Source organism: Athalia rosae, chromosome 4 (assembly GCF_917208135.1).
Source record: "Athalia rosae chromosome 4, iyAthRosa1.1, whole genome shotgun sequence".
NCBI classification, from domain to species: Eukaryota; Metazoa; Arthropoda; class Insecta; order Hymenoptera; family Athaliidae; genus Athalia; species Athalia rosae.
The window spans coordinates 7,723,661-7,738,851 of record NC_064029.1 but is presented as its reverse complement, the minus strand read 5'-3'; the positions used below and the strand labels follow the sequence as shown (position 1 = coordinate 7,738,851).

Below are 15,191 nucleotides of genomic sequence, written 5' to 3'. Positions count from 1 at the left end.
CGCTAGAGAAGCCTTCCTACATGTACAGGGTTCGGACACTTGCCGGCGAATTTCGGTGGTGTATTTAAATAACTGAACGATACCTGTAGTTGGGATTTTTAAAGATATAATTGATAATGTGAGTATAATCATTGTACAGATTCGCATTGGATTACATGAACTCACTATGAGTCGTACAATACTCAGATATAATTGAAAGTGAAAAAAAAAGATAACACCTCGAGTGAACTAAAAATTAGATGTTCATAGATTATCAATTTTTGCGGCTGCGAAAGATAAGTTTTAAAGCTATCGATAGTGACGATGTTGAGTTTGTCAAGCATTATTCAGCCCATATAACTCGTGATGGATTCGTGTTTTTTTTTTGGGATGAATTTTATTATTTTTGGTCATTATTCGCTACTGCATATTTTGGTTTATCACCATCTTATTCAGGTCAATGAGGATATGCTGCAAGGAATTATGCAAACGCCACTGTGACCAGTTGGAATTGTTAGTTGAAAATGTAATATGTGAAACCATACTTTTCCGAAGGAGGCAAGGTTAAATCATGATCAATTGAGAATATTATACAAAGAACATGGGGTTCCCGGTAATACTCTCAGCTAGTTTTAGTTTCTTTCGTTGCTCTTCGTCCAAATTGTGTATGTTTATAGGAAGGCTGGAAAAACGTTGAACATTATTAAATACTGTCGCGTGTCAAAAGAAACAACTTCTTTTGGAAACACCCAAAGTTACGTTACAAATAGCTTACAAAATATAACGTATAGCTCTCGCATGTGAAAATTAAATGGTAACTTACTCTTCTGTGTGCACTCTAGCACGGTACGCAGCCAAATGAGCGTAGTACGTTGGGGCAGGGTAACTAACGGACCGATTGCACCTCGAAAACATGTGGCACAAATAATATGTAAGTTGTTCAATTTCATCCTCACTCATATTACTGTCATCCCACAAACATCTGTATTTTGTCGGTCTGGCAACGCCCTAGAAAAAAAAAAGGAATAGAAAAAGTTTTGATCTGATCATAATCGTGTGTGAAAGCTAAAGTGAAATTTTCAAGGTTTTACCTGAATACTGGCGTGTGATACTAAATAAAAGTCGATGTGAGATGGATGTGTTATCACAGTATCAACTACAGTGCCAGCTTGCACATTGCCATTTCGGTCATCGGAGTTTTTCGGATCTGTTGGAAATAGGCGAACGTGGTGCCTTTTTTGAACCACCAAAAATGTAATTGGAGGTTTGTAATCTGCAGCCAATGATATGCAAGCTCTCCTGATCGCTTCAAGTTCTCTAGCTAAGACTTGACCAAACTGACCTTCACTCACTCCATCCCTTAAAAATGAATGACGAAAAACATCAACTACTGAAAATGTACGTGAAATGAATGATGGGATAGCAATGATTTGGAATGTATTGATTGATTATTCTCATTGTCTTCCTTGCGTGAAGGTTACTCTTTACCTGTAAAATATGATTTTCTGAGGCTTGTTACCCTGATTGCGCTTATAGAAGTACAGCAGTTGTTCCCTCACCATACTCTGGAGGTTTAGAATTATTTCCTCGCGCGGTGGTTGCAGTTGAGTTTTTATATTGTACATAAACTGAGCATTCGCGTCGTGACTGGCGGCCACCTGTGTTTTATTCATTGAAAAATTAGATTAGTGAGTTATTGGTGCGTTTTGGGAAGAATATTTTTTCTTATTTTCATTGATTGGACTATTTTATACTGGATTATTGAATATATCAATGTTAACCGTACCGCTGCTATAGACGGTATGTCGACAGCATCTGGTGGTGGATGAGTTACATCCGCTCCAATAATAATACAGGGCTGTTTCAGGCACGGAGGTCTACAAACGTTTACTCAGTTGAAAAACATCTCTGACTTTTTGTGACAATTGCTAAGTTAATGAAGAAATCAATTACCTAAGCGTATTTTTCATAATGGAGTGGTTGACACCGTTTAACTTTGAATTTATTTTCAGTAGGATGTTGCACACTGTAGCTGGACTCAACCTAGATACGGTTCGTCCTCGGATGCACTGAGTCAATACGCCAACGTGGATCTCTGCTACCTGTTTTATTTTACCTAAACAGTACAAAGATCAACCATTAGAATCGGATAACTCAGTATCGAACTGAAGAGTATACATGTCAAGACATGTGTGTCTTACTATAGGCGTTCCCGCGATCAGGCACAACAACCATGACGAGTTTCAAAGTTTTATTCTTGTCGAAAAATTGACTGATTCCACGAATGTCTCGCCTTGGTTCATCCATTACCACAAAGGGTTTCAATGGCTCGCTGAGTTCCATGCCACACTTTCTCGCTGTAAACGATTTGTCGCAAATTATGAGCAGTGATTTACAAATTGAAATATTATACTTACATTATTATCTAATCTGTCTGAATTCTTAATAGTTTCAAATCTAATACCATTAGCGACCAGCTCGCTTGCAAGTCCTTCAAGTTGTCCGAAGTTTGTATAACGTCCGTTAATGCTGAGAATTGTCCATGTTTTTGGTTCGAGCTGAGCTGGTTGTTTGAACTTTGCTGCGTTCCAAACACCTTTGTTTACTCTCATATCACGATCTTGATAGTTTATCATTGGCGGTTCTAGTACGCGGGCTGGTACTTTTTCAAATCCGCCACCCACAGAAAGCCCGAATTCCTTAACGCAAGGGTCGTTATTGAAGTTGATGGATGCAAACTGTAATGTATAGGAACACTGTCACACTTTGTTTGTTAATTTTAAGAACAAAAAATTTCGTCTCCTACTCACCGCGTTCATAATTTTTCGTTTCCGGACATCAGTACTCGTAGCTGCAGCTTTAATCATATTGGAAGTTTGTATTTCATCCATTTTCTTCATAGTTACTTGACCAGGTACAATCGTACACAGCTGTGAAACAGAGTTATTATCTTGACTCCAACGAACGAATTTCATGTCTTAATTGAGGTGATTTTTATATTCTTCTGTGTTCACAAGGTAAATGAGAATTTGAGCTTACTTCAGCAGGAACATAAATCTGTCGATTGCGTCCACCAACCCATACAACAGGCATATATTGATGTTTAATTCTATATTTTTTTTCTTTCAGAAAATAATCAAAAATGCTTATTTTTTGTCCATTATCCAGTGTGAAGATGGTGTCAACGGAATTACCCATAAGATCATTTATACGGTGAGTTCTTTTTGATGTTGGAAGATCAGGAATTTCATATAAGACTTTCAACCCTGTAGACGTAAAATTATATAAAATTTATACCATCCCACTGTCGTATATCTTTTTTATACGCCTATTCTATTGATACCAGATTAATGTAAAAAAACCTCTGAGTTGTTTAACTATGGACGGTTTTGCGTAATTCACTTCATCGGCAGTGAACTGGCGTCTTTGTAGAAATTCTTTCATGAAATCTATCAGATTCTGAGCTTTTGGAAATCCTTTGTGGGCCACTGTTGGAACAATTAATTTGGAAACAATCATCAAATGTATGTTCTTATTGTTCCTCAAGATTAGAAAAATAATTACCATCAATATTCAGAAATGGCTTCCAACCAATAATAGCAGACTGGAACATGCCTACCCATAATTCTAGACCATTGCCCAAGTCTACCGTTCCAGTTGTTGGTTTAGGAAAGAACGAACGTCCAACCTAGAACACAGATAATTGATAAACTTTGCCATTTTAGTTTTATAATATTTTATATACGACTAATAGGAATCTATTTAAATGTTTTTACACACTTATCGCAACCTTTTGTTTATTTGATGGATTACAGGTCACTATACTTTAACTGCATTGATTTCGAATTTTTATTTGTTTCATTACCTGTACGCATCGAGATGCTGGACCGTGACGCAAAATGACATCGATTACTTGTACTGCGGTTTGTTCAATATTGTTTAAACCAGCAGCAACTCTGGGCAACCAGGAAAGGTCGACGACAGCAACTTTTGTGATAGTCACCTTCCAAGGTCTCTTTTGGTCACGTTCTGGATCGTGAACTTCTATTTCAGCCATCATCTGATGAAATAAAACAACCATCAGGAATAATTGACACAATAAATAACTGTGTTATTCACCTCATTTTCAAATTACCTATGAAGAAAGCATTTTATTATTGATGAAATGACAATTGAATGGGATATGTCAATAGCTAACTGAAATACATAAGCAAGGTAGAAACAATGAATTAATACACAAACTTACACCTTCACCAAATGGTAATAAACCGCTGCTGTAGAGATTCTTTTTACCATCAAATGCAGGATACCGATTAGGGAAATATTGTTTGTGTACAACTTCGAAGGCTGCTTTCAGCATGAATTTTGGCTTATCTGGATCAAAGGCTACATCATAGTGTATAGCCTGTGGATTGAAATTCTTATTGAATGTCAATGACACTACATTGGCTTCAACTGTGATTGGTCTTCCCTGGGTCCCAGCTTTCATCACATTTTTACGACACGGTATACCCAACTTCATTTTTTCTACCATCGTTGTCAGCTCTTTGGTAGATACAGGACTCTGCTGGATAGAAACTTTGTTATTTGTGATGAAAAATTTTTATTCAGAGAATTTTGATTGCGTGAATAGTCTGGAAATGGTTAAGCTTCTGAATTAAACTTAAGCATCAATATATTCCAATTTTTACTCTACAATAAGCAGGTTGCTCTGAGTAGCCACTTGCCTGGGAAGATGTTTGTGCTCGTTGGCGCTGTTGCTGTTGCTCTTTCTGAGGAGCTTGTTGTGACTGTTGTGGTTGCTGCCTAGGAACAGGTTGTCCTCCACCTCTGCCTGCCTGCTGCGACTGTTGTGGGCGTTGCTGAGGAGCTTGCTGCGACTGTTCTGGTTGCTGCCCAGGAACAGGTTGTCCTCCACCTCTGCCTGCCTGCTGCGACTGTTGTGGTTGCTGCCATGGTCCACGTGAGGCTGGCTGCTGCGGCTGTTGTGGTTGCTGCCATGGTCCACGTGAGGCTGGCTGCTGTGACTGTTGTGGATGTTGCAGAGGAACAGGTTGTCCTCTACCTCTGCCTGCCTGCTGCAACGGTTGTGGTTGTCCTCTACCTCTGCCTGCCTGCTGCAACGGTTGTGGTTGTACTCTACTGCTGCCTTGACTTTGACCGCGACCTGTTTCTGTAGTGACTGCAGAAGGTGCTGGTACGGAAGGTTCTGACTGCAAAATTTGTGTAACAGGAGCTTCGACTCTTGGTTGCGGTGGTACCAGCTGTGGTGAAGAGGTTCCAGATTGAGGTTGAGAGACCTGAGGGGTGTTCTCGGTTTGCTGCTTTCGTTGCTTTCCTATTAAAAATATGGTTCGGCATTTGCAAATTATGTTTAAAATCAGTAAAACACAGATCCTGAAATTTCTACAAGTACAAATAGAAGAGATTGAAAATGATGCAACTGTTAGCATCGATGGTAGTAGGGAAAGTGCTAATCTCGACATATAGAGAAATTCTTGAACTTATCAAGAACTCCCATGTCATTCTATTACTTGTTGGTTCGTAATGGTTAAAAGCTAGGTTCTCACCCCTTTTTTTCGTCATTTTGATTCGCTTTAAAGATCAATTAACTGTAGCAAGAACTGATGTGCGAATGATCGTCAAAATGGAATTCAAGGAGTACTGCAAGTGCGTATTGCGGTTAAACACTGATGGATGTCAGGGTGATAGTGGTCAGCTTTCTTGAAGCGATTGCACACATGCCAGTTTCTGGCACACACTACGTTCTGGAACACACCAAGAACTTAGGCTCAAACTCATTACGCATCATACAGTCCGGGGCTTTACCATAAATGTTGACTGATATTGAATATATCACGTTCCAATTTGCAGTACCAATGTTGAGTTTTGGTTGAACGTTTTATTGGACATAAACGCAGTTCGAAAATTCGTCGCTGCATCTGTGTTTATCACAGGGATGCTTTAATCAAATAAAAAACGAGCCCTCTCATGCCGACTGCAGATTAATCGCCGAATTTTGCGTTGCACATTTTTCGGGAAAGGCATCAAGGACTTTGGTCTTTGCCCATTTTTCGAGGTGAAAAACACCAAAAACCATAGTCTTCGCGCATCTTTCAGGAAAGACACCAAAGACTTTGGTCTTTGCACATTTTTCGGGGTGGAAAACACCAAAAACTATAGTTTTTGCAGATCCTTCGGGATGAAAAACACCAAAGACTTTGCACATCTTTCGGGAAAGACACCAAAGACTTCGGTGTTTGTACATTCTTCGGGGTGGAAAACACCGAAGACTGGTCTTTGCACATTTTGTGTGACAACCACGCTGCAAAACTCGTGCTGTTTAAAGAGTTGCGCGCCCCAATGGCGGCGTTCGCTGTCCCATCAATGGCGACAATTTGGCGAGACCACTGGACGAGACGGACATAGGAAATAATATTAAAGTGTCCCTAGTTTATTTCACCTTTGACTATGAGTAAAGATAGGTTTAACAGGAGAAACACTACTGTTATACACGAACGTAGCCTACTGATAGTTCAGTGTTGTAGCCCCTTTTTTCAGTCAACGACTGTAGGCAAGATGGATCCATTCCCCGAAGTTCCTATATTATCTTCAAATGTTAAATGGTATTTTTCTGCGAAAGCAATTCGCTGCTGTTGGTATTTTCAGATGAAGGATGTATTAAAATATTTTTTATGATTCTTTAACAATTGTTAAGCCCATGAAAACACAGGCGAAGATCTCAAATAATTTTATAGTTGAATATTTCAACCAAACTTAAAAATTGTGATAAAACGCTTGATAATAACGTATATGCAAAAACTTATGTAATTAATGTGACCCCTGCATTCAAACTTATTATTTCTAGAAAATTTTGGCCTTTAGTGAAAGTACTTAGATAGTATATGAATAAGTTTCGCTCGAGTACCCATAGGTTCTTGGTCATTTACAACGTACTAACAAGTTTTAACTCCGTCATTGATCGGAAATGACTTTGGACCGCTGAAATCCTATAACAGCTAAGATGGTATCAATGAATAATACCTCGTTAATGAAGATCGCTTCGCAGAGGTCCATTCGTATGCACTGTTCTCAATTTAATTATCGAACTGGCTACCAATTCCCTGACTATTATACTGATCAAAGTTCCAACAATTTTGATCTCTATACATCGGCAACCGCAGTCAATTTATTGCAAGACCTTGGTAACCGCATAGCATTTCAACTTCAAACCCATTTAGCTTTAAAAAATATGAATAATCAAAGTGTGAAATGAAACGGGACGAATTATGACATCTTTTACATGATATCATAGAATGATGATATGATTCTGTTATAATGGGGATCATTTGTTCACACCATTCACATACACACAGTCACACTTCCATATCCCGGTTCATTCGATTTACGCATAACGTAAGTATGAGATATCCCCTTGAGATTTCCTGAGAAATATTACGAGAGCTAAACAACTGACAAAATCATGGAGCAAACCTGAAGACATGTCTGTTTATATCCACTTTTACCAGCCTCCAGATATCGCCCATTATATTGAATCGTAAATTCGGAAATATGCTGAGACTAGATCCTTGTAGATTTTTTAGGTTGTTCTGGAAATTAGTGAGTCTTTCTAAAGGCTACACTCCTCCACTGAGAACGGATCTTCCCAACGTAGCAATAATTTTGCCAGCAAGTTGTTATACATTACTACGCGGTTTTTTTTTGTAGGTATACGAAGCCATGCACACTCCCTGATTATTAATAAATACGTGGTGTGAATCGTCTTCGAAGTTTTACAAATCACCGAGCATCTAGCATTTGGGTGAACCTCTGAAAAATATTAGCTATACACAAGTAATGTGTTTATTGCTTCAATGCGGTCCGAAATTAATGCATAAAATTTTCATTTGAATCTTGGGGAAAGAAAACTGTGTAAAAGTAATTCAGCCACCATCCTCTGTTCTGAGAATGTTAGGATATGTGATATTATTTTTTTTCTCATTTTCTCCAGAAGGGTTGCAGAAGTTAGACGATATTTGTAAAAGTTCAAACTTTCTATACTTCAACGACCGTACGTAAAATACAACTTATGAAAAACATTTGTGGATGATGCAAGTAATATGAGGACTATGAAAAGAGATCGTATGAGTATCGAAGTTCCGTTATTCTGGAACACGACAATTCACTATAAACTTTGCCAACTTTGTTGTTGAAAAACTGCTTTAACTTTGGGGTTAAAAAACTTTCCAGGAAAACCCGACCGAATTACATCTGCCTTTAACTTAATCTGCGCACGTGAGGTATAAAGTGTGCATCATGAATACTTTTTGTCATGGAGAATTTACTACAAATTTAAACCGTCAAATTGTATTTTTAAAACTGATGCTTTGAAGCAATATTCACAAATTTTCCACCTTCAACATCTGCGTGAAAATTTGGTACCGTCAACCTGCAGCCCAAAGACTCGTTTTTGGAGTTACATTTTCTTTAATTTCGTACGATCTTGTACTTGTAATAATGATTTTCGTTGGAAGTTCTCCAGAACAAGTTACATAAGTGCGACTGTTTAAATGTGTTGTTATGAGACTTACTAATTTACTTCGACAGGAGAAGGAAATTTGAATGACTTGCTTAAATTCACTTTCCACATATTATAAACTATGCCTGTTAGCTCTGAAATCCTAATTCAGTGAAGTTATTTGCAATTTTCCAGGAAAAGCTCTAATGGGAAAGTACATGTGAGGTACGTAGATACATATAAGTCGAAAGAGTCAACACCTCGACCGCAGATACAAATTCTAATACCCAGTGTACGCGAGTGACAAACAGCAAGAGACCGCAGTCATGAAACTTGTTAGTATCTCTACTTTATTCTCCGTCAATATTCTCATCAGATCAATTTCCTCTTCATATACTATCTATTATAAAACAAGTAATCATTTCTTGTTACAAAGAACTCTCAAATAATTCTTAAGATAATCTCGTACGAAGTATAGAAGTCCAAATCAGGGGGTAGTAAAATCCGTGTGAGCAATGACGAACTTCGGCAGAAAAATATTCTTTTGGCGTTGCATAAGTTGCTCGAATTTTTCATCGTTTTCTCGAAACGACCCGGAAGATCATAAAAATGATTGGGAAATATTTTTGCGTCGCGATATGTTTTAGGTGTTCATTTTGCTCCTCTGCAGTCAAACCGTCTTCACTTTTACTTATGCTGCCCCGGAGCTCATACCAGCCGATTTGATTTCCGCAGCTGAGGACCAGGAATTTCAGCTGGACGTAGAACCACAAATTTTTGTCGACGACGACGGACATTTCAGATTGAGGTGAGTTCTGCATCAGCTCATATATTTCTATCACGGTCCATCGCCTCCGGTTTTACACTTTTCCTCTTCCGGTTTTACCTTTTTATACACATTTCCACTCATCATAAATTCCTTTGTGCTTCGTAAGCCGCATAATGCACGTCAGTTTTTTTCTTAGATATACCTCTGCCACATCATATTTCATAGATTCTGACACGAAGAAAGAACATATTTCGGACAGCTAGAATCTAGCACGGTGCTGTGTCTATTTTTTTTAGATAACGCCGATCCTACATTTTCATTCATGGAACCAAAAATCTTAATTTATAGGATCGTCAGCAGAGATGGAACGACGTTTGAAGAAGAAGGTATTGTCTTAACGGACGATAAGACAGGGGAGGAGATAGTTGTTTCAAAAAAAAGCACTTTCTCTTACCTAGACGAGAACGGAAAATTCGTACAACTTTCCTACGATGTTGACGCACCAGATCACTCGATTGACGAAAAGTAAACAAACAAATTCACCCAGCTGTGGAGCAGCGAAATAGCTGATTATACATCAACAATTGTACATACTCAAAATATATATTTTCGTTAATGAAATCAAATTATGATTCAAAAAAGAACACGAATTTCCCTCCCCACTTCTCTGTTTAATATAAGTATACGTGACGCATATTCTATTATGATGCATTGATTTCCATTATGATTTTAGTTGAAAATCTTTGACGGAAAGTCACCTTGACTAGACTATGTGTTCAGCGTATAGATTAATGGATCGGTATACATTTATATGTAAATTGTATAAATAATATGGAAATACCACATCATCGAGCCACCGTCTGCTCTTGGATCGTTTTAAGCTGTTGCTTACGCGTCATATAGTTGAGGGATGATAAATGATTTTCCGTTCTCACTTTTACGATTTTTTCACGTACAACGGTTCGCTCGCAATCGGGGGAGCAAATCAAAAGCAAAATAACGCGTTGAATTCTCCAGAGGTAGCTTTACAGACTATCAGAAATAGCCGTAACTATATGTATAACCGCAGGCAAAACGTATACGTATGTATGTACATTACATTACATAGTTCTTAGCACCATAGGCTCGTGTATTTCTGAAGAACTCGTCAAAGGAATTCGAATTCATTCCAAAATGAGAAAAAAAAAAAAATTAGACCGTGATTCGTGTCGTACATACTTCTGCCAATCTTAAAGTTTGATTTGTTCCGTGAGCAGATTACGTTAAAACAATTGGTTCCGTGAAATCGTTGTGACGGAGATACAAAAATTTGATTGTGAGAATCAGGTGAGAAAAATTGACATTTTGGGTCCTGCGGCTTATTAATACAAAATATTTTGGGTATAATAAATATCGCAGATAAAATGCTGTCTCGAGTGCGCACCGCGAGCATGGTCAAGGTAATTTATTGGATATCTTAAAGTCGAATTATATGGTCAAAGAAGAAGTGACAAATGTATCGAGTTAAAAATACAAGTTACGTCTCTTAATTCCCGCAACTGATTAGATCGGCTAAGTCAATTAATAACAAATTTTCAACTTCGTATAGATACGGCTCACGTAGGTGTACGTGCGCATCGACACGACGCCCTAGGTGGAAAGTTCACAGGGATATGAAATACTACCTCCAAGTTTGATGCGAATGTACGTTGCTGAATAAAACTTGGACGGTAATTGTCTTGCTTTCTTATTTTCGAATTTTTAGTATGATCAGGCATTTGGAAAATTTGCTTTGTTACTCCTGGGGGAACAGACTATTTTCGTTTGCTGTAATTATATCGCCGACATAGGGTGAGCTTTGACATCGGTAAACATGGGATCTTCTTGGTATAGAACTCTGAAATGTGTAGTGAAAAGAGAAGAGTTTTTTTTTGCTCTTTGAGCTGGCTAAAGCCCACCATGAATTAACGATAATTTTAGAACCCCTCTGAAATTACACGTAATAACGGAGATTACGGAACACACGCCGTTCATAAAATGCAAAACACAGAATATATTCCTGTATGCTTAAGAGCTCTGTAATTATATTGAACCTGCGTACAGGGATAGTTTTGGTAGCGTACATAGTGTTCCTGAAATAATGCCATCCACTTCAGCCCTAAAGCCGCACCTATTTGATCGGCGCTGAATATCTAACGAGATATTCTAGGCACGGTCTACTACGTATTACGATCATCGAGATCAACCTTTAATGGAATATTCTCAAAGCTTATATCTCTGTAACGCTGATGTGTACCACAATTTGGAAACTCCACTTTATATTCTAAAAGCTCTTACGTTTTATTTTTCGTTAAACTTTGAATATCTCTAATCGTATGTCATAACGAGAAACATGATTGGCAGTAGCTAATTAGCCCTTTCCTACAGTCGGTGAGTGAAAATCGTCTCCTTCTTGAATCTCGTCACGATGTAATGATCGGGTGCGCGGGTTTACCTCGTTCCAAATTTCTCTTAAATTTTTTGATGAAAAAAACTCAACTGCCTCAACCTTCGATTAATTCGTCTTGCGGATGGCCTTATAATTTTGTGATTAAAAATTAACGGGATTACACCCCGTGCAGGAGCTGTCAATTTGATTTTTAATCGTATACTTTATAATCGATGCTGAAACTTGGCCTTCGTTTAAACTATAAACTATAGTTCGACTCCTTGATTTTATCAATTCTCAAAAGACAGAGATCAGGATTCCAGTCGCACGGGTTCATGGTTACATCGTCCGTACTCACAACATCCTCTGTATTGTAGGCAAAACGTAAATCAAATGTCAACATATGATTCATACCGTCCCATCATTTAAACGGTCTTCCCAAACAATTTAGCCCGAAGCAAAATTCTGAAATTACAGCTAATTCGTGTACGCTCGACTTCCGTGATCGAAGATTCGCATTTAAATTACGCTCGTATGAAAATAAATTAATCTAACACCACGTTAAAATAATGTGTTCGCAAGTCCGGACAAAAAAAAAAAATAAAAAAAATTGTATAAATTGTAAATATCAAAGATATTTAATCCCTCGAAGGTTTTTATGGCAACCTCCAACCAGTCTTTTCGCATATTACAGTTCGAGAAATTTCATCTTGTCCCTCGCGTAAATCTTTTGCAATTTTTTTATAGTCCTCAGGTCGCCAAAGGGGAAAAAGAACTAATTTCAGACCCGACGGATATCCCAGATGTTTGCAATGTGTAGTTTTATATATACGGATGTCCATGACTGGAAGAGGTGAACGCCAAAATAAGCATCGCAAAAATTTATTTCTTCGATAAATTTGCGGTTTGGATATCCAAGTGTAATATGAGCTTCACTTACCGAAGGCGCTGGTGTTATCAGAGGACTGACAAATGGGTCTTCGCAGAATTTAGGAGGACCGTAAGGACCCCTGGTCCGCGCATGTTTCAGGGGCTCCTCTTCGAGGTAGAGATTAGTAAACTAGGGCTAAAGGAAGTTGATGCGAATAATTGACGACGTAAGTCACGTGTTAAGGTTAATTGCGGTTAACCGTCGACCTCTACTCAATAAATCGGATGTCTCTACCGATATCGTAACAGCCGCGGATTATCCATGCACACAAATTTCAAACTTTTCGATTTCCCCTTCACCGTTCCAACGACACACGTACCTTCCGTGACGGTTTTTTCTTTCTCAAGTTTCGATCAGCTGCTTCCCCAATGCTAAGGTTCGACTCGGATCGTACCTTAATTACTGTGATTATCGTTAACCGTTTAGTTAAATTGGTTTAATAACTGATATTAGCCAGAAACTACCCTCTCGAAAGCACTTCATATCACACGCGCTAAAGTAACGATTCGCAATGCGTTGCGATTGATATGAAATTGAGAAAAACTCGAAGGGTTTTCAGACCAACTGCAGATTTTTAAATATTGTTTATCACGCGTATTATATTTATTCAATCAAAACTTTCAAAGGGCAAATAATTGAGGGAGAGAAAATGAACAATTTTCACTAAATCTTATTTATTTTTTTTCAATAATCGTATCAACGTTATCCTCCAAGGACGAAAAATCGGCCCTGTGTCAAGAGGGAGTGTTGTCGGAACCAGAATAAGATTTTCTTTGAAGTTCGTTAAAAAAACAACCTTGATTCACTGACATACTTTGAAATATTTCCAACCCACCCATTCTCGACATCATGAGTCAGATAGCTTCGACAAATTAAGCGAGGGCAGCAGGTAAAAGAGGGGCGGGTGCCGCAGGAGCGATAGGGGTGACGGGAAGATGATCACCAATGGGGCGGTATCCATCTTCGTCAGCGACCCAGGTCAACACGATTTTTACTCCGGAGGGTGAAGTGTATGACTCAGATCCTGACTGGACCAAAACGAAGTCCTTTCCGTCAGCAGTGATTTTCAGTACTCCTTGACGAGTTATCGTGGTTCCATCGCCAGTTGTGTATCTGAAATATTTTATGGATTTAAAACATCACGAGCGAATCAATCGTTCCATCGATTTCCATCCGCGACACATTCGGCATCTCGTTTATTGTTTGTTCTGTTTCTAATCTCATTATATGGAATTGTTACTTACGATAGCGAAAATTGGCCGTATGCGTCACGTTCTTCGTCAAACTGGAGGATGGGAACGGGAGTAGGTTTTGGTTGTTCCAACGCAGCGGGTGCAGCTGCAGCGACAGCCACAAGGGCGGCGACGATCAGAATCTGCAGATATATTCATTTAACATGTTAAAAAACGCAGAAAATAACCACCGAGCATTTGCGTTAAAGAAAATTTTCAAGGAAGAGATAGATCCGTAATATACAGAGATAGGATCCGTATGAACGGAGGATAAATTGTTTTTTTTTTTCTATATCGTCATATTTCAATCGTATATACAACTCACAAATTTCATGTTGAACCGATGAGGTGTACTAAAAGACGGATGAGATGGAACTGATGAAAACTTCGGAAAACTTAGAGTATTTATAATGAGTATGAAAACCCTCGGGACAAATGTAATACGTATATGCATCGCGCGCGGGTATATTAAATTTGGTATAAGGATCTCCATGCATCGATCAAAACATGTCCAGTGTGATGTAATTACATATATTGCCAGCGATTCCTTCGACCACACATCAATGCTTGGTAGCCGAAGAAATGGTCACTAACTGTTATAGAATGATTATAATTAGAAAAAAGACGTAGCGCGTGTTTTCTGACGTAGAAGATTTTCTAAAAGCTTGCAGATATTCCGGTGGTCAGAAACTGATTATCATTCAAATTATAATATAATAATATCACGAAGAAATTTTAATTTTATTCCATCCCCTCCGAAAGAATCAATTATTGGGTTGAAGGAGTTAAAAAGTAAAGTCAACTAATTAAACTCTTACGAATTAATTTTATTTTTACCAGACTTCGATATTCTCTTGGGCTTCACTTATTTTGCAGGGTAGCTGTGGTAGATTATAAAGAAAAAAAGGAAAATATTCTGATTTTTAATTTTGATTAATCAGTAATTTCGTTCGCTTTCTACATTACCATTTTATACCATTTTATATTTGTGTTTATCATTCATTCGAAATTATCAAGTTCCATCGCGGTAGATCGATTGCATCAAAGAAAGAAATATGTCGTCGTTCCCGAGAATCAATAACTGTAGGTACTGGCCAAATCATCAGATATTAAACATCGAATACCTGTAATGAGTAGCTTTCAAAATAATTCCATGAATGTAGACCATCTGATTCTCGGTGTAAAGAAATTTCTGTTTTCAGACACCTGAAATTAAAAGTAAAATTTTTCAACTTTGGTTTTGATGTCGGAAATATCGTATTGTACGAATGCGGTCTACCCGTAAGAATAACGAGCATTTCGTAAAGAGAAATTGAAACTTAACAGCGATTATTGCCCGGAGAAAATTTTCACAT

The 15,191-nt window shown here is 38.1% G+C and overlaps 3 protein-coding genes across 5 annotated transcripts; 1 reads left to right on the top strand and 2 right to left on the bottom strand.

Moving 5' to 3' along the window:
• Positions 1-89: 89 nt before the first annotated feature.
• Positions 90-5,966, bottom strand: LOC105692682 (protein argonaute-2-like). Of its 3 annotated transcripts, XM_048654725.1 has the most exons (18): positions 5,809-5,966; positions 5,550-5,747; positions 5,084-5,317; positions 4,707-5,044; positions 4,226-4,546; positions 3,845-4,039; positions 3,544-3,667; positions 3,342-3,467; positions 3,019-3,245; positions 2,790-2,909; positions 2,444-2,717; positions 2,181-2,336; positions 1,933-2,095; positions 1,766-1,856; positions 1,468-1,637; positions 1,071-1,338; positions 803-987; positions 90-661 (listed from the first exon to the last, which is right to left on the bottom strand). In XM_048654725.1, the coding sequence occupies exons 2-18, from the start codon at positions 5,563-5,565 to the stop codon at positions 568-570; spliced, it is 3,102 nt and encodes a 1,033-aa protein (XP_048510682.1). In that variant the 5' UTR covers positions 5,566-5,747; positions 5,809-5,966; the 3' UTR covers positions 90-567. The 3 variants fall into 3 exon arrangements, with proteins under 3 accessions (XP_048510682.1, XP_012267454.2, XP_025603016.2); XM_012412031.3 differs by having other exon boundaries at positions 4,707-5,317; XM_025747231.2 differs by having other exon boundaries at positions 4,226-4,543; positions 4,707-5,317.
• A 2,133-nt stretch (positions 5,967-8,099) lies between these two features.
• On the top strand, positions 8,100-9,850 carry LOC125500757. The gene is made up of 3 exons (XM_048654733.1): positions 8,100-8,832; positions 9,145-9,305; positions 9,615-9,850. Exons 1-3 carry the CDS (start codon positions 8,824-8,826, stop codon positions 9,793-9,795), a joined length of 351 nt encoding a protein of 116 aa, XP_048510690.1. The 5' UTR covers positions 8,100-8,823; the 3' UTR covers positions 9,796-9,850.
• Positions 9,851-13,279: 3,429 nt separating this feature from the next.
• Positions 13,280-15,158, bottom strand: LOC105692598 (cuticle protein CP14.6-like). The gene is made up of 3 exons (XM_048654731.1): positions 14,961-15,158; positions 13,849-13,979; positions 13,280-13,717 (listed from the first exon to the last, which is right to left on the bottom strand). Exons 1-3 carry the CDS (start codon positions 15,132-15,134, stop codon positions 13,477-13,479), a joined length of 546 nt encoding a protein of 181 aa, XP_048510688.1. The 5' UTR covers positions 15,135-15,158; the 3' UTR covers positions 13,280-13,476.
• Between the last annotated feature and the right edge of the window lie 33 nt (positions 15,159-15,191).